The 26,410-nt window shown below is 37.2% G+C and overlaps 1 protein-coding gene across 2 annotated transcripts in view; it reads left to right on the forward strand.

The window, feature by feature from the left end:
• LOC124157328 (gelsolin, cytoplasmic) overlaps nt 1–26,410 on the forward strand; it is a 47,107-nt gene that overhangs the window by 1,050 nt on the left and 19,647 nt on the right. For both annotated transcript variants that reach the window (XM_046531962.1, XM_046531963.1), the window contains exons 3-8: nt 20,225–20,299; nt 23,434–23,629; nt 24,645–24,757; nt 25,287–25,464; nt 25,548–25,669; nt 25,871–25,969. In XM_046531962.1, the coding sequence (XP_046387918.1) occupies nt 20,225–20,299; nt 23,434–23,629; nt 24,645–24,757; nt 25,287–25,464; nt 25,548–25,669; nt 25,871–25,969 (783 nt within the window). The remainder of the gene's footprint in view (nt 1–20,224; nt 20,300–23,433; nt 23,630–24,644; nt 24,758–25,286; nt 25,465–25,547; nt 25,670–25,870; nt 25,970–26,410) is intronic.

Here is a 26,410-nt window from a genome sequence, read left to right on the forward strand (position 1 = left end):
GGGGTTCCGAGAACATTTTTGAAAAATGATATGCCTGGGAATAGTACCTTTTACCGCATTTTTGCACTTTAAATTTAACTTTAAGCAGATGCAGTTATTGTATGTCAAAACTATACAATAGTTCTAAATATTTTTTTATTTCCCTGAGGCTTTGGGGGGGATCTATCCCCTCATCCCCCCCATAGTTACGCCACTGGTCGGTACATATATCTATCGTATCTACCCATCGAGGCAACATTAGAGGACAGTATCTAAATTTCGTTTGTTCTAGATGGCGTAATAAAATTAATTACAACCGCATCCAGATCAGAATTTAAATGACGGAAATTTTCGTGGAGAATCTTTTATTATCAATTATATGTCATGAAAATGTCACGTTTTTATTTTACTAGATAAATTAGTTGTGTTTCCGATAAAATGAGGGTCGAGTATCCAATGATTTATTTCCTTGGAAATATAAAATGTATACTACAGGTCGATATGTTTTGATGTAATTCGGCTCCAAGTCTACCATTCTATCAACACTATTGCGTTTAATAATAATTGTTGCTTGAAGTTAAGGTAGTATTCGACTTTTACGAGTGATTGAAGGTTTGCGTTTAGATTAAGAATAATTATAGTTTGCCTGAATTAGTCTGAACGACCAAATCCGGGAAATAAAAATGTGTGTTATAATTTTTAATGTTGAATATGGAGTAGTCGACTGTGGGTTTATTTCGTTTAACAAATTTTATAAAATTAAAAACTAATATTTACGCACTCATTTCTTTTATCATCTTTTTTCGTATCCCTGTTGAGAAAGGATTTCTTCAGAAACTGAGGGGTCCTTAAAAATACGGCTCGAGGAAAAAGGAGTACTTGGCGGATGTTCAAAGTTAAAAGGCTCCATTGAAAATTGAAGCATGTGTGGTATTGCCGAATATAAAATTCTATTTTGAAGCACGAAATTTGGCAGTTGAAATTATATTTAGATCCTACGTTATGATTTCTACGCCCAGCGATTACTTTTATTCTTTAGACACAAAATTTTTATTATGAAGATAACTTCATTCTTTAGCTGATGAGATTACCGAAGTCGACGAATTTTGGGGGCCCTAAGCGTGAATGTACGGTTTTTATTAATTAATATATTATCAATTTTTATTTTATTAATTCACAATTTTATTTTTTGTCACAATCCCATCCTCATACATGCATCATCCCAAAATTAAATCGTTAGATAGTTGATTTCCATAATACGTAAGAAACTCCTAGTTTTTTTTTACATATTATGGAAATGAGTTATTTTATTTCTAATTTTCTGCTATTTTATTTTTCACTGTATTATCCAATGTAGTACTTTTCTTCTTCCTCCCCTTCTTATCTCCAAAATTTTGATCAGCCTTGACCATCAAGCTTTCGATTTCGCCGCTAATTAATGCCTGAGTAGGTGGTCCCTGTGTAGGGCATATGTGTTTGTGTCGTGCTTTGTCAATTCCTCCGTTGTAAAGGTCTCTATATGCTGCTTACGGGGAAGCTGATAAGAAATAAAATAAATGAATAAATATTTGTGGTCGTTGAGGTAAATTTTGATGGAAAAATGGCTACCTTAATCTGTACACCGGGAATCACCATTCTCCAATTTATTTAATATAGTTGTTTAACTAGACGCGACTGTATGATATTATCTGTGAAGTTCCCTTGTGCTAACTTCATAGCATAATTAGATCTTTCGAATTCTTCATGGTAAAATTAGAGCTTGTTATTATTGTGCGTTTCTTACCATTTTATGCACGCCTCGCAATTTTCATTTTAAAATGTAATTCCACTACTGACAATGATTTCGAAATACAATATGAAGTACTTTACGACAGTGACTGATAATGTTGAAAATATTAGTGAATAGTATCCTATTTATTTCCTTTGACTACCGATTTTCAACTGTAATGAAAGTAAGAACGCATGAAAATTCTTGTAAGAGGATTCATAAGCACGACGCGTTCGATGTACGGCATCATTTTCCCGCAGGGCCTAGGAAATAAAGGTTGTTTGTATAAAGTTTCCACGGGGTACAGATTTACATCTCTGCAGTGAAATATTCACCAAAAACATATAAAATCAAACAGTATATTCCCTAATATTTACCCAAATTTCTAAGTTATTCTCGAATTTGCGCAGAACGCGTCGAGAAACGCGGCTAAAATTTAATTGGGATGCGTCTCACCACCCAGACGCGTGGCTGGCTCAACAAGGGGTCGGCAATAAAAATTCCAGCCTTGCATACCAGATCAGGAAGGGATCCATTCATTCCGGCAACCTTGAGAATATCTCGCCTAACTAATGACGAAAGGGATTAAAATAATAGAAGAGCAAAAGTGCGGGCGATGTTCACTCAAGTAGGGATTGTCTCGCTCGAATTGTGACTCAACGAAGTCGAGGATGATCATTTTCTCGGAACGAGAAACTGGTTTATGCCGCCGGTCGTTGAGTCACACAATTTTGAAGGGGAGAAGGAGAGGTCTCAGCGATTCCAGCGCTTGATTTTCCTTACTATATAACGGTGTATCTCCTCGGTCTGCAAACACAAGCGATGTGCATCACGAAAATATCTACGCTCGCAGGCTGGGCGAAGTACTAATGGGTGAATTTTCGGTTCCTTGATCGAGCGATTTCAAAACTTCCTTCCGCAATATCGTCAGGAAGTGTAGGCTTTTTTAATTTGTCATGCATGTGGGTTTAATAATCGCAGCCAATAATTACAGAGGGAAGGGGGTTGAACTTTCGGGTTTTCTCAGTGGGAATCATCCGAGTTAGAGGTCACGGAGAGTGAAACCAGTTTGGATATATCCTTTGAAACTTTCACATCCGAATGTAAAACTATTTTTGGTCTATGCCGCGAGTTTTAAGGTCTATGCTCCGTGTTTTGCGACTCATGCTTGATTCCCTTTCACAGGATATATTGGATAGATCATTCATGAGGCACTTAGCTAACAAAGCGGGAAATTAGCCAAAGCATTAATCAAACGTGGGCGCATACGCAAAGATAGAAGCCGCAGGCGTCCAGTCATTTCCCGCCAATGAATTACAAAGTATGATATCGTCTCCAAAACACAGATCGGCACCTGTGGGTCGCATACCGCCTCTAAGCGGTTTTAAGCGGCCCGCATAACAGCTATTGCGTGTTAATATTTTTAACACTTAAACCATGACGTACCATCGAAGAAAATAACCCTATCCTGTCGCGCTATCGATCCATTCGAAAAAAATGTTGTCGGTCCCTGCTCTAACAATTGGGATTTGTAATAAGCGTTGTCGAGAGATAGATTTTGTCGTGGTCTTTCAATATTAATCATGTCCATTGTCGTCAGGAAGAAGGTGAGATTGCTCCCTCCTAGTTCTCGTCAAAATCCTAACAACCGCTATCTTCTTTCTAAATAGATTTGCATATCTAAATAGCATAATTGGAAAATTATAAAATTGATATATCGGTCCAGGTAGGCCAATGGATTCACCCCCTAACAATTATTGTGCTGCAGACCATGACCATTTCCATTAAAAATTGAGTTTAGCATGAATTCAGGTTTTTGCCGCAACATTCTACATTCTGGACATCATAGTAGATGAGGAGAATCAACATAACTTTCACTTACCTCTAACCTGGAGTACAAATGACAAAGCGGTTGTAATTGTCAGCAATCCGATCCATATATACATATTATAAAGATATTTACCAGTGCAATTATTTCATATATTAGAAAATATTTTACTCCATCTTCTCATAAATAAAATGAGTGTTCATGTATCAATACCAAATAATTTCACAATACTTTTATCGTGTTTTTTATTATCCTCCGGTTATTATTAGTGAAGAATCGAATTATTACTTTATGGGTGATCCGAAGTACGTCGGCGTCGATCTTTTATTGTGCACTTCACTGTTCCTTGCCAATTTTGCACCAATTTTCTGTGCTGCCATTTCCCGTTGTCCTCAAGCGGGTCCGCATCATCATCGTTGGTGTTCTACGTCACATAACACCAAGGGAAAACCATCTCACCTAAGAGATGGTGGGTGTAGTAGATTTGCAAGGTTTTCCTCAATGGAATTGCCCGACCATTTGAACAAGGAAGTTTCGATGAAGCATAAAATCGGACCAGGAAGTTAGGTAGCTTATTTATATTTTACGCTGTGAGTGCGGAGTAAGTGGTTGCCTTGCTTTGCGTCAATGACGACAAAGCGGGCGAGCCTAATGGCGTATCCGTCACTCTGCGATTAGCATGAGAGCGTTGTGAAGAAGTCGCATCGGGGTCCTTTGAAATTTCCACCGAAGACTACGCCTTTCGGGTCACGGATGGGGGAAGAAGCGGGCGGGGGAGGCGCAGCACAGAAAATTGGTACCAATGACGCAACTACATCCGCTCAACCTGACACAATGGTGTGATCTAAGTCGAATCATTGCTTCACTCACTGCGACCTTTAATGGAGAGAGAGAAGGAAAAGAGAAAGGAAAGCGGTATGATCTTAGCCTAGTATTTTTAAACCCAGCGGCATCGGGTTTTGCGGACTCGTTTTTTTTTATGGGGAAAGTTTTTTCACGATGCGCTGAGAATTCTTCTGCCGTCCGACCCGCTTTGTGGAGGTCTGCAAGGTCATTCACTTCCCATAGCCGCGTATCGTGCCATGGGAAACAGCTTCCTTCTCTGAAGAATAAGTAACTGGAACCGGCCGACTGGTAGTTCGGGACTCGAATGGCCATGGTTAGTTTTAAATTTTCGCGTGGGCCAGGCCTACCATGGGTGGACATTGGAAAGAAGGATCAAGGAAGTCTTGGAGAGAATGTGTTTGGATTGGAAGGTGGAGATAAAATGCTTGGACGCTACATAGAGGAGGGCTCAGCTCGTCCCGTAGAAGCTTGATTTTTGTTGCCAATAACTGTTTCAATAACTGGGCACAATAACTGTTTTTAAAACTGCCCAAAGTGCTGTGTTGACTGCATTTATTATCAATGTTTGCTGTAGAGCATTTGGACTCACGAGGAATAGCATTTCAAAGCTATGACTTAATTAGATAGATACCATCACTTATATAAATTAACTGCCTAAATTAGAACTTATTTCTCCGTGAAATTCGGATCTATCTGCCTGTCAGCGACGCGAGTGGCGAATTGCGTAAAACCATTGAAATACTTGGTGTGTGATGATACGTTTAGAGGCATACCGAAGAATCTTCTATTGTAATATTCGTGATAAAATTGATGGAATGGAAATATTGTCTTGGAGGACAAGAGGAATGGACTTTGAGTAAATACGAAGACAAGTACAAGGCGCTTCTTAAATCTCTCTCGGAAAGCGTTCTTACAGAAAGGGAAGACACATGAGATCAATCGAAAACCTAGGACTCATCGTGGGATTGAGGAATTAACATTTCTGTCGTAATCGTAATGGATAATTTAAATGAGAATGTAAATCTATATTTTGTTTTAAAACAATAGGTAATGGAAGGAAAGTCATTGCAAAGTTCGTCATTCGTAATAGAGATATTAATTCTGGAGAACATTTTTTGAATTTTTCGAAATTATTCTTTATTTACGTAAATATCCAAAAATATCATCATTTAAAAATTTACAAAAATAGTGTGACAACCGTGTACGTGTAATTATGTAGTAGAAGTCGGTGTATTTGTTTCGTTCTTGTATATGCGAGCGAGACAATAGAGGACATTTTTATCACCGGCGGGAGGGAGATGGAGTTAGGGTTGGCATCCTTGTAGGTATTTACGTCTCATCAGACGGACAGAGTGCTGAGTATACGGTGTCCACCATTCAGCATCCAAGGTGAAATCGAAATTTCCCTGAAAATTTTCCGCCAATCCCAGGATTTGTAATTAGTCCGTCGGGTTGAGAAGCTATCAAAACATGTATCAGATATTTAATGGAAATTTTAAGTGACAAATTTCCTTGACGAGTAAGAAAAGGAACCTTTTGCTGCGTATTTTTTTCTTCCTGATTCGTTCCCTCGTTTTACATTTAGTCCCTACATTGGAAAGGGGATTTCCATTCGGGAGAAATCCAGTTTACGTCGGAAAACTAAAGGTGTGCCTTCCTGCGCGGCTTTGGAAGACCTTATCTGGTATCATCGAAATTTGGACGTTTCACGGAGCGGTCTCTCTTTTTTGGAGTAAGAATGGTTGCTCTACCAAGACGGGCGGACATGTACCGTTGAATTTGAACTTGCTTATCTTTCAATTTTATGGTCTTCCTCTGTGGAGAACCTATTTTCGGGTGCGGCTGGAATCGGATGTTAGTCATTCTGCTTGTGCGATGATACTAAGCATTTTTCGGTCGGCTACGTCTATAAATACACAAAAGTCAGTACCGTGAAGAGAGGAAATCAAAGGCCCACGACCGCTCAACCCTGTCATGTTCTCTGAACTAGTGGTTTAGCTCTGTTCTATTTCAACCGAGGCTCACTTATCGAAAATAAGAATTTAGAGCATTTTAGTCTTCCTAATCCTGAATGTAAAGCCAACTTTTTCAAGATTTGGCATTCTTTCGCGTCAATGAATTGGTATTAGATATTCCATGGAGGGTAAAATTTATTCCCTTAATGGATGTTCGTACCCTCTAGCCGTTGACCTGTTTTCATTGAGATAATTTACTAAAATTATAATTGGGATGAAAGTAATTGAGGTCGTGATATTTTCGTGAACTTGTTCATTCTATTTCACTCAGAAGGTGAAATCAAATCCAGCGCATGAAAGTGAGGAAATGGGCTCCAAGAGGTGTTTTTCGAATCCATGAAATATGAATGTATATGAAGTGTAAATTGTCTATTTTATTGGATTTCAGTTTTTAAAATTATGAAATAAAATTATTTTTAATGTTATTATTTTCAACAATTAAGGTCAAAATATTTGAGAGCTAATAGCAAAGGTATGCGAAATGATTGGAAGCATGGTAAGTCGCAGAAAATATTTGATGGCTAGATGTCATCGGGATATTCCTATGGCTGAGGCAGCTAATTTTGCGCCTTTCTGAAACGTATTCGGATCAATTTTTATAGATCCTGGAATCGTGCTAATGCCAGCTCCTTGGACTAAAAAATCGTGGGAACAACTTATAATGCGGGTGTAGTGATTTTATTGCCATATGCAATCGATTTTCCTCTCAGGAAAGTATACCACGTGATATATTTATCAGATATCGACGCACACTTCTGCGTCTGCCTCAACAAAGCCTCACCTAACTCCTGAGTGAAAGATTGCAATCAATAACTTGAAAGATATCACAATGCACCTACATGAATATTTTTGTACATAGAAGAGACCTGGCTGCCTATGAAAGGCTATAAATTTAACGCTGACCCGTACCCATACGTCATTTTTAACAGCTCCTGGGCGGTGCTTATTAGGTTTCTCGTTAGCACTCTAACACTCTCTACAACTGATGAGAATAACTTGAGGGCGGGGGTTGAGAGGAGTTAATGAAGGAGTTAATGAAGGGAGCACGTAATTTGCTTGGCATCATCGACCGTTGATGGCAGATTCGTTACACGCACGTGAGCCTTAGGTAGTTGATGAGGTGTGCGAGTGAGTGTGTCATAACAATTCCTGCCATGCGTGTGGCGTAACACCATTGTATCACAATGACAAAGAGTCCCTCTGTCTTTACACCACACGTGGTTGCAAGCATTTTTTCTAATTGATACAACTTTGGTCAGTATTCTAGGAAAAGCTAACTTGCCTTTCTTCAATTAAATATGTGTAAGAGTATCATAAGGTCATTAAAAAGCATTTGCTATACTTCATTATCGGTGGTCGTTAGCTGAAAGGCCTCCTTCTGCGGCTATCCAATGCGTTGTTCTTCAAGTTGATCAACGCGACGCATCGTGATATGGAACTAAACGATTGGGTGCCTTCATGCATTATAGGCGATGACGTTGAATTTCGATCGTACCTCGTTCAATTTCTCAGGGGTTGATGAAATGGACATTAGGAAAGAAAATCCGCTTAAATCAATCAAATCTCGCCGAAGAAAAATTAGACACGATGTAGATGGGACGTTTACGATTTTATTTATAGCAGAAGTAATACATTTTAATTGTTTGAATGGATGGATTCCGTGGGATTATAAAAAAATGACAAGATTGGCCTGAAAATTTCATTTAAGCAATCGCAAAACGTTTGTTGTAAGATGTCGTATTGATACTCAATAATTTTTAATTAACCTTTCAATCTTCGCACCACCAATTATGGATATTTAGCGAATCTAGTTCGAGGTAAATACTATTATACACTAGAAAGCAGTTTTTTAGCTTACAATTTGGTCTCCCGTTACCTTTATTTTCACAACTTTTTTTGCTGAAGAACGTTTTTTTTTATAATTTTCACGTGCCTCAATTGTTGGCAATGGGCTGATACACTCAATGATGATGACCTTAGTGGGCTTGCGTCTCATTCCTCGAACTACTCGAGGGTAATAGGAGCAGTGGCGGATCCAGGATAGGGACAAGGGGAGGCTAAGTGGGGGTTAAAATTCCAGCAGTGGTGGGGGTCGGAAAAAATTACTATTTTATCTAGTATAAATTGGATACCCAAGATCCGCCACTGAGTAGGAGTATTTCGTGTCTGTGAGTTTCAGTTAATGCTGAAGGATATATATTTTATTATCATCGCCGTGTTTCTTTCGAAAGATCATTCTCGGGTATATAACTGAGACGAACTTGAAGTTCGTATGGATGAGCTGGTTCAGAGCTGGTTTTGGAGTACTTTCGTCACTTTTTTGTGGGGACAGGTTCGAATCAGTTCTGATAATCTTGATTATGTCCGATTACGTTAGATATAAAGAGGCTATTTAAAGGAGTGGCAAATCCAAGAAAGGTAATATACTCCAAATTCAAAAAAATTCTAAGTTTAATAATTTTATGTTTTGAAAACAAGCTTCATCTATTGATGAATTACTCCCAAATAGAGGCCACATATCAGGAGGAAATAATAATTGAATTACATATTAGATAAAATATCTGTCTCGCAGAGGACTCCTGATTTAGGGCCCTAACATGAACCTCCAGTTGTTCCCTACCTCCCGTCCCTCCCTCCCTCCAGTTAATCCTCCAGTTGATCATTCACTGAGTATAGCCGCCTTAAGCCTACTCAACTAACCCCAATTTAGTAATCGAATCAGCAGTTGCCTTTTTATATTCCATACCTTCTTCTAGTCTTAGTTGATCGCCACTTCAAATACATTAACCCATCAAAGACACCATCAACATCTACTCCCAGAGCGGAGAAGTAGATTGCCAATTATAGAACGAAACTTGAGTTCTAGAGGAGCGTCCGCTTCATCCACTAACTGTGTTATATGAGCTGGAGCATGGGTAGGGAGGCTGGAATTTCTTAGAAAATTAAGGGTGGATAATCTAAATATAGTGCAGAGTTCCATCTTTCCTTTTTTCCTTCCTCTGGAACGGAGTATACCGATGACTCATCGTCAGCGCTGCCTTTCCAAGAATGAATTAGGGGCTTGGGATGCTGGAATCGTAGCATTTTTGATTAGCCGTGGAGTGCTATCCATAGAACAGGGGAAACTGCGTGAACTGATAGTATAGAAATTACTATAAAAACTGAATAATGGGTAACTTTTTTATGGAGAAGGTTTACCTGGTTTCGCGAAAAAGGACTGGCTCAGCGGCTCAAAAGCGCGAATCGTCGAGTTTAAATGTAAGCGGACGTTGGATTTATGACATATAAACATGTACGTAATTTGATATCACTACAGTGGAGGCGAATTCATTGCAGCAGAAAGTAACTCAATTTTTTATAAAAATATTTTGAAAGAAAATTTTCATATATTTCATAGACAGTACCCAACCCTGTTTTTTAATCACTTAAGGACTAAAAAAATATTTAATTAAGATTTTTTTCAGAAAGAATTTTAAGAAATTAACTATTCAGACACATCAACGTGTCTTTTTAATTGTTCTGCGCCTTGATTGATATGTTTAATATTTTATACAGCATTGCATAAAGCTTTAATGAGTACTATGATGCAATACAATTTCATGCATGTTAATATATTAAATACATCAATCAAGGTGCAAAACGATTAAAAAGACACGCTGATGTGTCTGCATGCCTGAATTTATTGAAATTAAGAAATTTGAATTGAATCATTATAATGAAAAATATTAAGTGTGAATTCTCATTACGTGCATTTCATATTGAATGTGCTATAAAGCTGGGTATGTGTGTTTTATAATCAGGTCGGATATTCATGGATATTGGAGGTGAAAGAACTCTTTGGTCGCCATTCGATTCCACTAATAAATAAGTAGCTGCGATGAAAAAATGTGATGTCCTCTATGCTATCAATACCGGACCACTATCAACGACCTTTGAAGGGCATTCGACCTAGAGATAAGAAGTTATTATGAACCCAAAGGTTCATTTCGATGGAGGAAAGATTTAGTTGCCATTTTCTTTATTTTGGGATGATATTTCTGCCTCAATTTCTAGAGACTATTGAATCCACGGATTCCAAAGCAGCAAAAGTCGATTTGGCGATGTGTTGAGACAAACCTATTTCTCTGTAAATCTCCAAAACTTCCTTCATAGACATCGCTTTAACTTTTCCTCGTGAATATATATCTTACTCTATATAATGTTAATCCACGAAAGAAAATTGAAAGCAAGCTATACTAGCCCCAACATAAAAAACTTTAGTTATTATCCATCCAGCTATTGGTGTTTTGAAAAACTTGGCTTCAATGTCAATTCCCTTCGATACTATTCGAGTACTCTCCTTTCGAAAGGTCTTACTACATTTCTTTGTGGTAATTTGCACATTCAATAAAAAGTTAATTTTCTCTCAGCGTATCGCTAAGCAAGAAAGACAGTATTTTATTGTCAGTAATTTATCACAGTAACACTATAAATAAGTTCGTTAAGATACTTAAAAATCATTTTTATCATAAAAACGTTACTTTTTCTGCTTTCGTTCGTACGTTTTTTGATTCCGACCTCTCGATGACCACTTAAGATATTTTACAATATAATTACGCATACGTAAGGTTGCAATTAATCTCTTAAATGAAATTATTGGGGATCTGGTTGGTGTAGTTATCAGTGTTTTCACCTCTCAGCCCGAGGGGCCGGATTCAATTCTAAAGGTTGATGGAGATTTTTTATGACTGCTTGATCCCTGCTTAAGTGCTTTTTAGAAGGTACTTCGTGGAGGTGAAAATTACAGCACTTCGTCAATCGAATGGGCGCTAAGTCGTGGTCCCAATGGTAGATTTCGTTAACAGCAAAGTAATGACGTCGCCAGGTTTCTCTCCGCTCCTCATTACCGTCTCCTCACCATTGTGCAAATGACATGAGCTGTTGGTCGCCTCCTCTAATTACCTACCTACCTAAGGAATCATCTAGTTAAACTTGAGCGTAACTTAAATTAAATGTACTTATTAAAAAAGGTGACTACGAATTAACCTAAGTCTGAGACCAGCGTTGACATCCCAGCTTCGCTATTATTATGGAAGATAGAAAATATCAGCATGTGGATGACTTTAAGATGGATTTTATTAAAACCCTGATACTTCTCCTTCTTCGTATTAAATTAAATGGAAATAAAATTTACACTGGAAAAATACATGCAAACAAAAGATATCGTCGGAATTAGCCAATCAGAACATCAAGTGATCTCAGATTTTGCTATTGTAATCCTGGATGCATGTGGAGAAGCCGACTATTCCTCTTGTTCATACATGCTCTGAGAGCGTAAAGAGCGGAGCGTCTGCGAGAGGGGAGGAAAAACTTGGCCCGTGTCCTTGCCTTTTCCTTCCCTTTCCGTAGAGCGTCATTAATCTGACGCGACGTTACACCACAATCCGAAGGCCTCTAAAAATTCGTGACTCAGAGTAATTTCCCGTCAATCTTCTCGTTCAAGGTCAGCTGAGGAATGCCTTTGTTTTTTCCTTGGTACCTTACACACACAGGTTTATGTATACGAAATATGACTTGTCAGTTTACCACATATTTTGGGTAGCTCGCAACTATAAAATAAGGAATTAATTCGGTATTTCTTGAACTTAGTGTATTTAATGATGATATCGTCAGTACCTTTTCTCAGTTATTTATCTGATTACTAAGGAAATATTTAAGGGTAAAATTAAATAGTATTTTGATACATGTTTGCAGGTTAAGTATGCATGTACTATAAAGATGTGGAAGACTTCAGTCAACTCAGGAAATGAAGTATGGAAACACCACGGAGGAAAAATCATACATCGAGTAGTTGTAGCTACAAAAGTTAAAACGCTTATTATATAATTCTGAATAATTTTCGCCCACCCTGCAGTTTTACCGTGATGGTACTCTTTCAAGTGAATGACTCCTCTGTGACACCTCTTTATTCAAGATTTTCTGCGGGACGCCAAGCCCGATTGTGCTGATTACAGATTCGCCAACTGGGTGAAAGTAATTTTATTCACATAGTTTACACATTTTCCTCTGTTCCCGTAACATTCGCATACGGACGAATCCGTTAAAGATTGTGGGTTATGCCCGCATGGGAGTCATACACAGAGGCGGATCTATTGGGGGGGGGGGCTTAGGGGCTAAAGCTCCCCCCCCCCTTTGGTATCCAATTTACACTAGATACACTATCATAGATCCATCACTGGTAATACATATATATATATATTCCTAATAAGTGCTTAATAAAAGATCTTCATTTCATAATTGCAAAGTTTTAAAATATTAATATTTACGTAAAGTTAAAGTGTTTGCATTTAAAAATATTTGGAATATCTATGTTTGATATAATAATTGGATTTAAGCTCGCCCAGAAAGAGAACCTAAATCTTCAACATTTTCGGCAGTCGTTTTCACCTACCAAAGGGGAAGGGTTTTTTAAACAACTATAATTTAACCACAGACATTTATATTCTTACCTCTGTATTAGGTGGCACGATCCAACTCACGTTCAAGATATTTCAGTGTTCTTTTTTGCGCCTTCGTTTTCTCAACCTTTGTGCCGTAATTTCTTTTACGTGACTTCAACGCAGCAAACCTCATTATACTTATTCAGCGAAAATATACATAAAATGGGGTGAATTTAAAATCTTTTGAAATGTGTGGTTATACACTGCTAGTTGTACCGAGTCCAATGTGTAAAGTAACGGCACTAAAAATCTAGTCCACGCAAAGGGATTCCCGTAAAGAGAGAATATTTCTTTTGTTATCCCTAAACGAGAACCGTGAGCCATTTGGTGAATTTCTGATGCATGGCGTTGTATTTAAATTTCTCAAAACAAGCCAGATTCCAGAAGCCAAAGCTTTTCATTACGATTAGCTTTATTAGTATTTCAAAAGGTTAATAGCAATAAATTTCGAATCCTTCATTTGCCCAATTTACACAATTGAGGATTAAAAATTGAAGCTCTTTTTCGATATATTATTAAATTGAAGCCAGGCTTTACGATTCCATCAATTATTTCATCATTCGTTTGGCTTTTAAGATGGAGTGGTAGCCGTAATGCAAGAGGCATGAGGAAACTGAGGAGTACCTGCGTGAGAGAGATGTTTTAATTGGCTATAGTTATCGTTTTTCATCATGTTTTGTCTGTCAAGCATTACATGGCCTTGATATTTTATTAAGTTTTTCTATTTGATATTTATTTCATTGTCTTACTTGATTTTTCAGAATATTCCTGCCCCTCGTTATCAAAATTTAATTGCCAAAAAAAGTGAGTTAATCGTTACTATATGTACATTGACAGGAATTTAATTGCCTTTCAATAGAAATCGCTCTCGGTTGTGAAAGAGATAGAGTGATAAACTACTTAATGAGAGCGCCTCGATCAGGCGACCGTAATGGTCTTAGCCTTTTCGAAGCACTCTGATACTCTAAATTAAAAATGAGATTAGAGCAGCAAAACATTTTCGCCAGAGAGCATTCGAATCTCTCGAAAATTTTATTATTTTTCAAAAATGTCTTTGCCAGGGAGAGGTTTTAGGGTTTCAAAACTCCATAAAGTTTTGTTAAGTACGATATTATATGGACTTCTTCCAAATGTTAACCCCTGAAATAGTCTTGAAACATGCCGGTAGGGGCTTGAGAAGACCCCTCCATATTCCATGAGAAAACATAAAAATATTAAATAATTAGCCTGATTATTCTATGAAAGGTTTCATTTCAGCAGTTCAATAGAATACGCTTTCGCGTTCTGCCCATGTTTCCCGCCTGGAGAGTCTACCTTTTCTCCGTTTGAGTGAGGTGTTGCCTACAGATTAGGCGCCCAGAAAAGTGGCTAATATCGTCCCATCTCCAAAACAACGATCTCAATCCGTTCGTGATACATGCATGCCTCTGATAAAGGAGAGCCATAAACTTTTTTAACCGCATGAGCTCCGCAAACAGACGTCAGTCGTCTTGGCTAAAGTCGGCAAGATAAGCGTCGCCAAGCGTATGGGGATGCCCTCGTGCACATGGCTTTGCGATAGACTTTGTCAGCAGCATTACATGTGAAGCGATTGCAAGTCTTGCATATCTATATTATAACGTCTTGTTTTTTGGAATATTGAAATGTTGTTTTTATGGTACATGTCACCGTTATCACCAACACAAATAGCTCCAAATGATGCATAAAAGTTGGGCCTAAGCAACGTTCTCATCCTGGTTTTTCCACAATTAGGTAAGAGGGAAAAATATTTTGAGCCAAGCTATTTTTAGGATATAATAAATTAGTTCCAACATCCGAAGATTATTATAGAAAATTAGTGAAAAAAGATCTGAATATGAATACATCGTTATACCGTTGCATTGCAGTCTTCGGAATATCTCCGCTTTCTCCTTGACCTGAGCAGCATGTATTAGGTATTGGCCGGGGAATTCAATTAAGACCACAGCATTCACATGTAATCCTCTTTTAGGGCTCCAGCATGAACTACGTCACAATGATTTTCCTTTTCCCTTTAGTTGACAACCGTACGGTTCTTCGCAACCTCTTCCCCCTCGAAATGTTACGTATTTTGTAATAAATGAAACTTTCAATTTTATTACATCACCCTGGCTAGGAAAATTATTCTTTACAGGTCAAACGTGGAAAATTAAACTCACTGAATTATAAGAGGCCTCGCCACCTTCCTCAGTGGGAGGAATAATGGCGGAAATAGGTTCATAAAAGACTAAGAAAAATTACGCGTGAGGAAGTGTGGCAGGGGTAATCTGGGGGAAAGAGAGAATAGCCTAATATTTTGCAGGTCAAGTGGTTTAAAATATTTAATGAGGCAAATGTAGCTAAATTAATATGAATTAAGTTCGAGTTGGTCAAATATATTTTCTCATTATATTAGGTACATATTGAAATATAGCAAAGAATCCGACCTTGTTCTCTTGGAAATCGGTGCTCACATATATCGCGAGTAAATTATTTCGTTGTAACAGCCGGTCTCTTTTGAATGAACCCCCACACCTTTTTACCTGTATTCTTTTTTCGGAGACCTTTTACGCAATCAATTTGTTGGTACTTAAGTTCATGATAACTTGCTGGGCGTCTATAAAATATTCTATTGGGAATTTTTCGGCTCAAATGAGCAAACGCTCGAAGGCATACTGCACTGAATCCCTCAGGATTTAAAGTATGATTACTTTACTCTCAGAAATTTTCATATTAGGTGCACCTAAGTAGTAATGCCTTTTAAATTGGTGGAGTGGAAGACGTCGCCTCCATTGAAATAAATGACAAATTATTACGCCCTCATTTTTGAAACTGCAATAGGAAGCTTCAAATACTAAATTGGCTATCTACTAGCAGCACGTGAAAACGTAAGAACTATTGTTTTAGGAGTTTAAAATTTTATCCAACCTCACAGCAATGAATTGAACAATAATTGGGATGGTGGACTGTTGAATTTATTGATGGTATCTTTGATTTTGGACTGGTTAGAGGGCGTTGAAGCTGAAAGCGGTCGTATCTCTTTGCCAATATCCTGAGCCCTATCTTCTCAGATATTTGGCATTCGTTTCCGGAAAAACCCTGGAGCAGCATTTTTCCTTGATATCACATGCGATGCAGGATAGGTGAATGAATAATTTTTCTTTTCTTAGTTAGTGAAACGATCATTGATAGGTGGATTAAAGATAATAGTGTATCGAGCTGGCCTTTTTTCTCAAATGACAAATGTGGGAAAAGATCTATTACAGTCCCCGAGACAAAATATCAGAAAAGGAGGATAAAACGGAGAGGTATTAACCTAACTCCTGTGCTATATGCGTCCCATTTTGACCCGCAAATGAAAACAATTCGAGAAACCCAGGCACTGAATGAATTGGATTTAGTTATGGCATCTTATCCATTTTCCCTTGGAAATTTTTATTCCATGTTCAGAACTAAACAGTTTGAAGTTTAAAGTTTCGAAATTGATTTATATAATAGTTAAGCTCCTTGATTTGACCATTCCGTTAAATTGGCTGCGGAATCCTCATTTATCCATGTGTATAAAACGTCGCTATCGGTGGCCAGGGTCCGTGCTAAAAATGGCTTTGAAAGTGCATACAAGGCCAATAATCATAGTTTTAACGTACGGTAAAGGTCTACTTTATATTTTTTATATTTTCTAAACTACTTCAGTGGAGGTGGTCTTAGTTTTGGATTATTGTTGGTGTGGCGGCTAGAGTGTTGGCTTCCGCGCCCTAGGACCGAATTTTAAAATCCAGCGAAGCCAGATGTTTCGAGGCGGTTTCTCTGATTCCGCCTTAGTTGATGTACGGATGATACCGCATGTTCAGTGAAATTCGACATTTAGCCGTGTCCCGCTTTGCCACTGTGGCTGATTCAGAAAAAAAAACTCGAGGGGGCGCAAAAGATATCTTGAGCTACCGTTACTTTTACTGTTATAAATAAATCAAATCGCATGCAAAGTTTAAGAAGTTTTATTTAAACTGATTATACATATATACAAGACAATGCCATCTTGTGGTATAAAAAAGTTACTATTATGGTTCTGCTATGTTCAGCAACGCGGGCGGCCCCCCATTGCCCCCATATGTATCCACCACTGCTTTGCTTTAAAGTCATTGGTCATTGCTTCAATTACGATCGATATGTGCAAGCTAATGTTGACGCCAATTTTCTCTTTTCTCTTCCCTTAAATGCTTTTCCCTCATCACTTAGGCTGTCGGTCGTCCTCCCTAAATACCGATATCATCGTTATTTTCAATCACTTTAAGAGTTTCTTCTATAAGATCGCTGCGATAAAATGCAAAAAATCGACACGTACTTTTCTACAAGCGACCAATAACATATCCGAGGACATGCAATATTTTTCCCCGAACATTTCTTCTTCAATCACGGTATGCGCACGAGATGACGAAAATATTGTTGTTGAGTGCTCATCGTTATTGATCTTCCTCAGTCAAGAATCGACTTCCGTGAGAGATGGAACACGCTCCTGGAGCTCACTTGAGCCCCCTACAGTCGATTTTAGTGCGCAGGATCTAATAAAAAAACTACAAGTCTGAACCGTTTTTCCGCACTGTCGGCAGCATTCTTGGCGCCAAGCTCGGTGCTGTCTACCGCGTCGATGGATCAAATAGCGTTCGATTCTCTGGCACTCCTCCATTCCATTTAAAGATCGATACGTCAAGTGACTAACAATAAGTAGTCTAGCAAATTCTCCCATTCAACAAATAAAAGAATATGGATCATCAAATCCTTCACTTATGCCTCCAGTGGCGTAGCGAAGGGGGTGGGGGGATGCGGATCCCCCCGAAATATAAAAGCACACTTACTTTGCATCACAAAAGAAAACCAAATATTGAAAAATCATTAATTTACAAATGATTTATTTGAAAAATGAAGTTTTTTCGATTGTGAAATTTTTCAAACAGTTCCAACCCCTCTACTTAGTACACTTTTTCAAAATATTTCCCTTCTGGTTTTGGACCCCCCCTCGAACAAAATTCCTGGCTACGCCATCTTATGCCTCCCTTCGAGAACTCATTGAGAGAACGTCATACGCGACCTTGTACATGGCGAAAACAAGTGCCTCTAGCCTAAAGCGTGAGAAAGATTTTATTGTCCTGACTTCATATTCATTAATCCTAAGGTCACGCGATTCTGGCGATGAAATTAGCTGGATGAAAATCTTTACATCGGCTATCGCGTGATGAAAAAATATTGGGAATAAATTCGTATTTGACCCTAAAATTTAATGGCATGTTAACGTTCGCAGCCGCCCCCAGTTTACAAAACGCAGGCTAGTTTGTAAACAAATAAAAATATTTTGATTTATTCCCATATTAGGAATAAATCCAAATCGCCAAACAGGATTCAACCTATGGGAGAGGTTATTATAGGATAATTTTTCGAGTGAATACATGAGTTTTACCTCATTGCCGTAGATGGATGAGAGTAGAAAGTATAGCCTGAGAGAATATTCATCCCGTCTTTAGCGTTTAAGAGCACCGAAAACCAAGATGTTGCCGAAGCATAGTGGCAATGCCTCGACAGTCAGTACTGAACGCTTTTATCTGCAACGTATACTATTTGCAGTGAACCAACCTAGCGATGTGAGCTGATTTATTCCTCAGATCCTTCTGTAAAATGTGCACTGGGATAATGTGTCAATTTTATCATCTCACGGCCGAGGCGCAGATAACCGACTCAATCGATTCCGGCTATTCCAGAGGAAATGTGTCGTGTGTGACATCTACCTTCAGGGGCTATCGAGATATTGGCAAACCGCTCTTGTTTACGATCGTGGCGCGCATGTTTCGTTTCCAGTTTATGTCCAAACAGATTCAACTCATACTAGGGTGACCAAACTTCCGGATTAATCCGAATTTGTCCTCATTTTTAGATGTTTGTCCGGTGTCCGGGCGGATTTGTGTAGGAATCAGAAAATATCCTCCTTTTTGAAAATTATGATTATATAATTAATAAATCTGTTAATAGCCATTCAGAACTTCTCAAAATTTCTGGATATTTCTTCAGCATACCAGGGCACAATAAAAATGGAGGGTATTTTCTCTAATTTCATCTCAGTGGACTGCTTATAGAAAAACAAATTAAACATTGCCTCATTAAAAATTAATGAAGAGTTCCATTAAAAAAGCAAAAAATTGCTTGAAAAAATTAGATCCACAGAAAAATATACAACATTATAGTGCTAATAAATTTTTATTGTTCTTAATTATGAAATAGTCATTATTTTTTAAGTGTCCCACTTTTTCTCCTTTTATGCTCCTTTTCTATAGTGTGCTGTCCTCTATTTCACCTCTTGACATCTGGTCACCTTAACTCATACGATTCAGAAAATTTCTTCAGATGAATAAACTGTTATACTTACCCATTTTTATAGTTTAATGAGCTGAGCAATTTACTCTCAAAAGAATAGCATTCTTTTTGTGTGAAGGTAAAGTGTAGATTTTTGCCAATTCCTTTGCTAGTAAAATTACTGCAGATGAAACGGTAATAACAGCTTACAGTTGGCAGCTTACAATCCAGCTTTTGAGCCAAGAAGAAAATCAAAGTGTCTTGACAGAATCATTGTACTAGATTGTGACAAATTAAAATTATGTATTATATTGCTCTATTTACATTGCTTCCATTCATTAATGGTGATATTACATAAAGTAGAAGTATTCATTCTCTTTGGCTTGATGACTCTGTCCAACCGTGCCCTAACCCATATGACTAAAACACCCGGAAACAGATGACTCAATCCCACTCCTCGAACTTTTTGCGTGTATTTCTTTAAAATACTTATTTCAGTGCTGTGGTGGGTGGCATCCTTACCTATTTATACCAACATTTTTACTAATTTATATTAATTGTATTTTTGCAACCCACCGCATTTAATTTTATGAGCCTTACCTCCAAAATGTTCAATGGCTCACTGTGCTCCATGCTTCATTAAGTGCTGCATGCCCTTCTGCCAAGTCACTTGTATTTTTCTCAATTCTAGGTGATATTTTTTTTAGTTAAATGGGATTCCTGGAATAATTCCTGATTACATTAATATGTGTACCACTAAATCTCAGTCTTAAAAAATTGTGAGGGCAATAATTATACATGATTTTATTAACTCCTCTGTAGGCTACAAATAGCTAATTTTTATTTATAAATAGCTAATTTAAGACGTTATGTTTTTAACTACTGTGAAGTCAATGTGATCCAGTTTTAAATAATTTTTTTCAGTGTTATTCCACCTCTAAAAGTTAAATGAATTTATCCTCTAATTTTTCAGAACTTTTCTGCTGTTGCTTACCCAAGACAAGACTTTGGAAAGTTCTACACTGGGGATTCATACATAGTTCTCTTTGTAAGTACCTACTTGCTGTGCCATACAAGTTCAATTCTTAAGAATTATTTGATATAAATCAATCGTTGTAATTTTGTAGTTTTATGATTTGATTGCTGAGCAACATGTATTTTTAAAAACTCAAAAATTTATTACTTATTGATTACAAAATTATATTTTTCAACTGATTTGAGTCTTTAGCTCCCACATTCTTTGCTTGCATGTGTGCTCAAAGAGAAATGTGGTAAGCTGAAGAATGATCAAAGGCAGCAAGGAATTGTCTAGATTAATAGTATTCTGTCATTTGACCCTACCGTCCTTCGACCTATCCAAATTGTAATGGACGATAATGAATTCCAGCTGCACTGCTATACTAAAAGTTACACATTGACAACCAGTGTAAGACTGTAATATCATAGAAGAAATTTTTAACCTTTGCTTTTTGGTTAAACTCCAGACCTAAGCTCCTCATACCAGCTGACCCTGCTTTTGTTTAAGCCATCCGAGGAGAAGTGAGTCAAAAGACGTTGAATCCTCAGTAATTAGAGTTTAATGGAATTTTTTCTAGATCACTGCACTTTATTATCTATTTTTGTCAAGGTTAATCTCAAAATTTATCAATTGAAATTTAAAATCCTTGACTATCTTGAGGTTCTTATAATGAATACAAACATTAAGTGTGGTAATTCAATAGGGTACTAAGCTAAAGAATTTAAAAAATTAGATAGCAATACCACTTGGTGTGAAGTCAGAGTTCACTGAAGAAGCACTACAGGAATACGAGATGAAAATTGATAAGATGAAAACCAAGTTACTTGTATGTTGAAGGGAGAAAACAGTGGCTAATGACCATCTTAAATGGAGAGTAATAGATCAAAAGGAACCATTCACCTACCTTAAGAGTACCGTTATAGGGGATGAAAAATAGCGTGACAGACTCAAGCATCAAATAACCCCAGCTAAGATGACATTCCTAACAATAAGGCCACACCTTTTTGCAAACTGGAGGCGAGGAAACAGTATATTAAAAACCAAACATCTGAGCAGTGGCACTCAATGGATAAGGGGCATGGACCATTGGAAAAGCTGATAAGTAAAGCATAAAAGAAGCCTTATAAACCAGGAGCTGGAGGAAAGTGCAGAAGACAAAATGGATGAATATGTGAGAAAAGAGGAGCTAGGTAAGAGAATAGGAGAAGAAAGGGCACCTTATAGCAACTAACCCTTTATTGCCAACTGTTGGTTAAAGCCAATGTAGTTTTCATGTGCAACAGAGTAATTGTCAGCTGTAACTGATGAAAGGGAAAGGACGTGACACATAAGGCCTCAGTCATACTGTTACTCTCAGCTTGATGAAAGATGAAACCTTGGAAATCTTGCTCAACCGTCCTACTCAATTTTGATTCCTCTACCAGAATAAATTGGTGGTTAACTGTTAGATTTACAAATGTTTGTATATATTGCAGAAAAAGAACCAATTTTTTCAATTTTAGGATTCTAATATATATTTGTTCTATGCACTTATTTTAGTATATGAAGACAGCTTTTTTATGAAAGACCTAATATATCTTTTGAGGTTGTCCGCAAATTTTAGCTCATTAAAAAATATGGTAATGATTAAGGATGGTCGGATTGAATATCTCAGATCCAAATATCAACAGATATTGCCCTTCGTCGGATACTTCATCCAAATTTGCTGAAGGTGTCGGATCCGGATCCGAAAATTTAAATTTATGTTTCAGTGAATGCAGCATCCCATAAGAGGGAGTGGAAAGAGTTCTGATCCTCTCTTCACATGTGCCGTTGCACTGTGATGCTTGTCCTGCTCATGAACCATTTCGTTTAAAAGCTCTTGTAGGGGTTATGCAACAGAATTTTAGCCGTGGAAAATTTGAAGGCAAAATACGACAGGAACATAGTGTGAATCTTTCCAAGAGATTGAACAAACATCAGAGAATCTCAACTCCAGAGGATAATAACCAGGTCAAAAGTGACTACGTCGCAGGTTAAAAAAAAAACACCCTCGACCCTTCATCAGGCTGGGCTTCTGATGTTTTTTTTTCCTTTCTGAGACCACACAGTCCATAAATCATTATCGTCAATGGAAAATATCAAGTTGCACGAGAACGTGTTTCATCCCTACCCCATCTCACCCACTGACCTTTTTCTTCCTACCTGATTCAGTTCTCCGTTTCTGGTGAACAAAAGCTGGGTGAGTGAATTACTGGATCTGAAGATGTATTGATAGTTTTTGGCAATAGAGTGGTTTCCTATTATTTTTTTATTGCCTAAATCAAAATATTATTACTCCTGGAGTACGCATTTCACGCTTTTAGATTTTTAAATGATGATATCTATTTTTCGCGATTAAATGAAAAGTGAAAATTTTCAAGTGCGCGAAAACACGACGGCTAAACGATGGTCGTCTCATTCTGTTCTGGCAACTGGTCACATATAATGCTAATGGTGTTCTATACTTTTTTAATTATGTTGTAGATTGGACAGTTACAATTTAATTTCATGATATACCGATAAAAATGTCTTTCATTTTGTGGAAACATTTTTACTGACATAAAAAAAACCATGTGCGTGCCAAGTGATGTGAAACTATCGTGGGGTAGTGAAGAATCCACCTAACCACAACTGAAGCATTTGTGGGTGAAACACATGTCAATATGCAATGAGGAAGTGACAAAATGAGAGGAAAATTATGTGACGATTATCAAAATTCAGTCAATGGTTTATCCGAAGATTGAAACCTATTTTTATTTCCAAACACAAGCTAAACAATTAGATCCAGAGCATGTAAAGATTTTATTATTCTTTAACATTTATTTGAAAGCTTATACAAATGATTTTTATCTGCAAAAGTATTAAAATGTGTATGAAAATCTAAAAACCATTCCTTTGATTGTATGTATTTGGTAGAAACTTGAATAATTACTTCGTTTTATAGCAGGAATTTGAACATTAATTCGGATCTGAAAATATCCTAAGATCCTGCTCCAAAAATCAAGGATCCAGATCCGGGTCCAAAAAAAATCCAGCATCAGTCCATCCCTAGCAATGATGATCATAATTATGATGAGACTTATACAGTTTTGAAATTGGTGGCTAAGAAAAGCAGCTAATTATGCAATTCTTTACTTATGTAGACCAAGCAGCAGGGCAGAGGTTCACAGCTTTCCTGGGACATACACTTTTGGCTTGGCAATCAGACATCTCAAGATGAGGCTGGAGCAGCTGCAATGCTTTCTGTGGACTTGGACGATTCTCTAGGAGGAGCTCCTGTGCAATATCGAGAAGTGCAAGATCATGAATCAAACCTCTTCCTTTCACATTTCCCATCAGGTTGGTTATAGTTAATATTTAATGTTAAAAAATGTCAGGTTAAAAGCCTAACCTGCATCAAATGTTGTTGCTAAAGTTTTCCGATCTGTATTATAACTACTTAATATAATATTTGTGTGCACCTTATAATTTTTTGTTTTTGTGTGCAGCATTGAAAATAACTCTATGTTACATGCTAAATTGTCAAGACAAATGAGAAATCATTTCACTTAGAAAGCACCTGCTAGTGGCTTCATAAAATTTACCTCTAGCTTGTCAAAAGTTGTTACCTTAAAGGGTCAGGCATCCTTTATGTCTTAATTTTTTTATAAGATGTTAGAATGAACGATCTATGGCTGCATAACAGTTGAAAGAATTAATTCCCTTTGGCCATACTGGCTTCACATGCTGGGCCAACCTGGCTATTTCAGTTTTGTGAGTGGTCACTGGTGTAAGCAAAAGCTTCCCAAACTTGTGTTTGCACATGGTTGTGTCCCTTGTGGAATTTTGTTCCTTAGAGCAAATCTGCGAGGAGCGTGTGTGTGCATTTCTTAATTGTATTTTTTGCCTGATTGCATGATTGAGACCTAGCGGAAATTTGTTCCCTTACCAAATCTGCTAGGCAAGTAAGTGGGCTTGCATGAGTGTTTGTTTTATTGTTCTTTTAGTTCAAATGTTGTACTTCTCCCTGCTGACTTCTCTTGTCTAACTTCCCAAACCCCCTGTTTTGCCCAGCAAGAGTACAGCCCTGGGGAATTTTAAACTTGATTATTTTTATCCATACCTTGAAACATCTTATGGAGGTAGCTGGAAGCATTAAATGTTAAACTGTTTGGTGGATTTTCCTACCATTGCTATAAATTGAATGCCTTGCTTTGTAATTTTTATTTATGTTTAGCAATACTTAAAGTGTAATTTTAAAGTCATTTCATGAGTATCAAAAGCGTTGAATGGATGAGAAAAGCTTTGAATATATTTAATTTTTAAGATGACTAGTCGGTTTCAATAATCAAGTAACTTGCATTCTTAACCATAGGTGTACGCTATCTACCTGGTGGTGTTGCAAGTGGATTTCGCCATGTAGATCCTGATGCAGTAGAGAAACGCTTGTTCCAAGTAAAGGGCAAAAGAAATATCCGTGTTCGACAGGTGAGCAAAATCTCCCTTAATTGACTCCTCTAGAAGTGGATCAAAATATAAATTAAGCTAATATTTTAAAGAGTAGTTGCTTAAATAGAACAGTAAAATATTTTATAATGAAGCCTTCTCAGCTCTCGTATATACAGTATCACACATTCTTAAGTGCTTCTATCAGAAGATTCATTTGGATGGGTGAGGGTGAAGGTCACCTAATAGAAAATTCATCTTTAAACTAACCATTCAGCCCACTATGTGATCACTCTCCCCACCAGGACTGTAAGGAAAGAAAAAATATAATATTTTAAAAATTATGAATTAAATTTAGAATATTATAATGGCAGCTGATATCAGACAAATAACAAGTTCCTCACTCATTGATGAAGCCATGCAAAATTTCCATACTGGGTCTAAGGATATTCTTGAGAAGTCCATTTGAAGAGTAAATAATGAAAATCAAAAAATTTCTCGTAACTCTAAGAGATCTCTAAAAACAAAATTACTTCTATTCACCTATGCTCTTGCATTAAAAAAATTTCAGGTTGCTTTGGATGTTTCGTCCATGAACAAGGGAGACTGCTTTATCCTCGATGCAGGCAGAGAAGTGTTTGTGTATTCTGGGCAAAACAGCAAGAGGACAGAACGACTGAAAGCAATTGCTGCAGCAAATCAGATTCGTGACCAAGATCATGCTGGTCGAGCCAGGGTTTTAATAATTGGTGTGTTGAAGTTCATTGCAAACTGATGGTAATTCTTTTCCAATGCTGTTCAAATCATTCTTTTCACTTATTCAACTTTTCAGATGAACATGCAAGTGAAGTCGAGAGGAATCGTTTCTTTACCGAACTGGGATCAGGAAGCCCATCTGCCATAGCGCCAGAGTCTGAAGGAGGGGATGACTTGGAATTTGAAAGGCAGACTGATGTAACTTTCTTCGACTATTTTAATGGGATATTTATTTTGTATTTGATATAATTATTTATTTATTGTTGAATATAAATCTAGTTATAATATAAAAAATACATTATGCTTTGTTCTTTTTGGATATTTTACTAAAAATAGGTAATATTGAATGAGTTCATGAATTATTAATTTTCTTGAATTACCTCTTGCCTTTTATTTCAGAATAATGTTACCCTTTATAAAATAAGTGATGCCAGCGGAAGTATGGTGGTTCAAAAAGTTGCTGAGAAACCTCTCCATCAAAATATGTTACTAACTGCTGTAAGTATGCAATACAGCTTCATTTATGTATTTGGCTCTGGATATTGAGCATGGGTCCTAAAAGCTTGTGAAAAATATTTTTGGCTGGAATTGAGCAAACCAGAGTGGTGTCCATGCTGTATCTAGCAAGAGAATAATGGGTGTATTTTGTATTGCATGGAATTACAATCTTAATATGGACAGAAAGCATGAGTTTCTATATTTTGTATGATTTTTCTGTGTAATATTTTTTATTGATAAAGTAATATTTACTCATCTGCTGTAAGCGATGAGTAAATGTTATAGGTTTTTTCTTTTACTTAGAATTTACCAGTTTTAATAATTTACTCATACCTTCAATACAGGGTGTTTCAAAAAGAATATATGTATTTTGAATGCATACTACATTACATTACATATTACAGTACTGTGGCATCCCACCCCTGACTCTCCCGGATACCA

Source organism: Ischnura elegans, chromosome 4 (genome assembly GCF_921293095.1).
Source record: "Ischnura elegans chromosome 4, ioIscEleg1.1, whole genome shotgun sequence".
Taxonomy (NCBI): domain Eukaryota; kingdom Metazoa; phylum Arthropoda; class Insecta; order Odonata; family Coenagrionidae; genus Ischnura; species Ischnura elegans.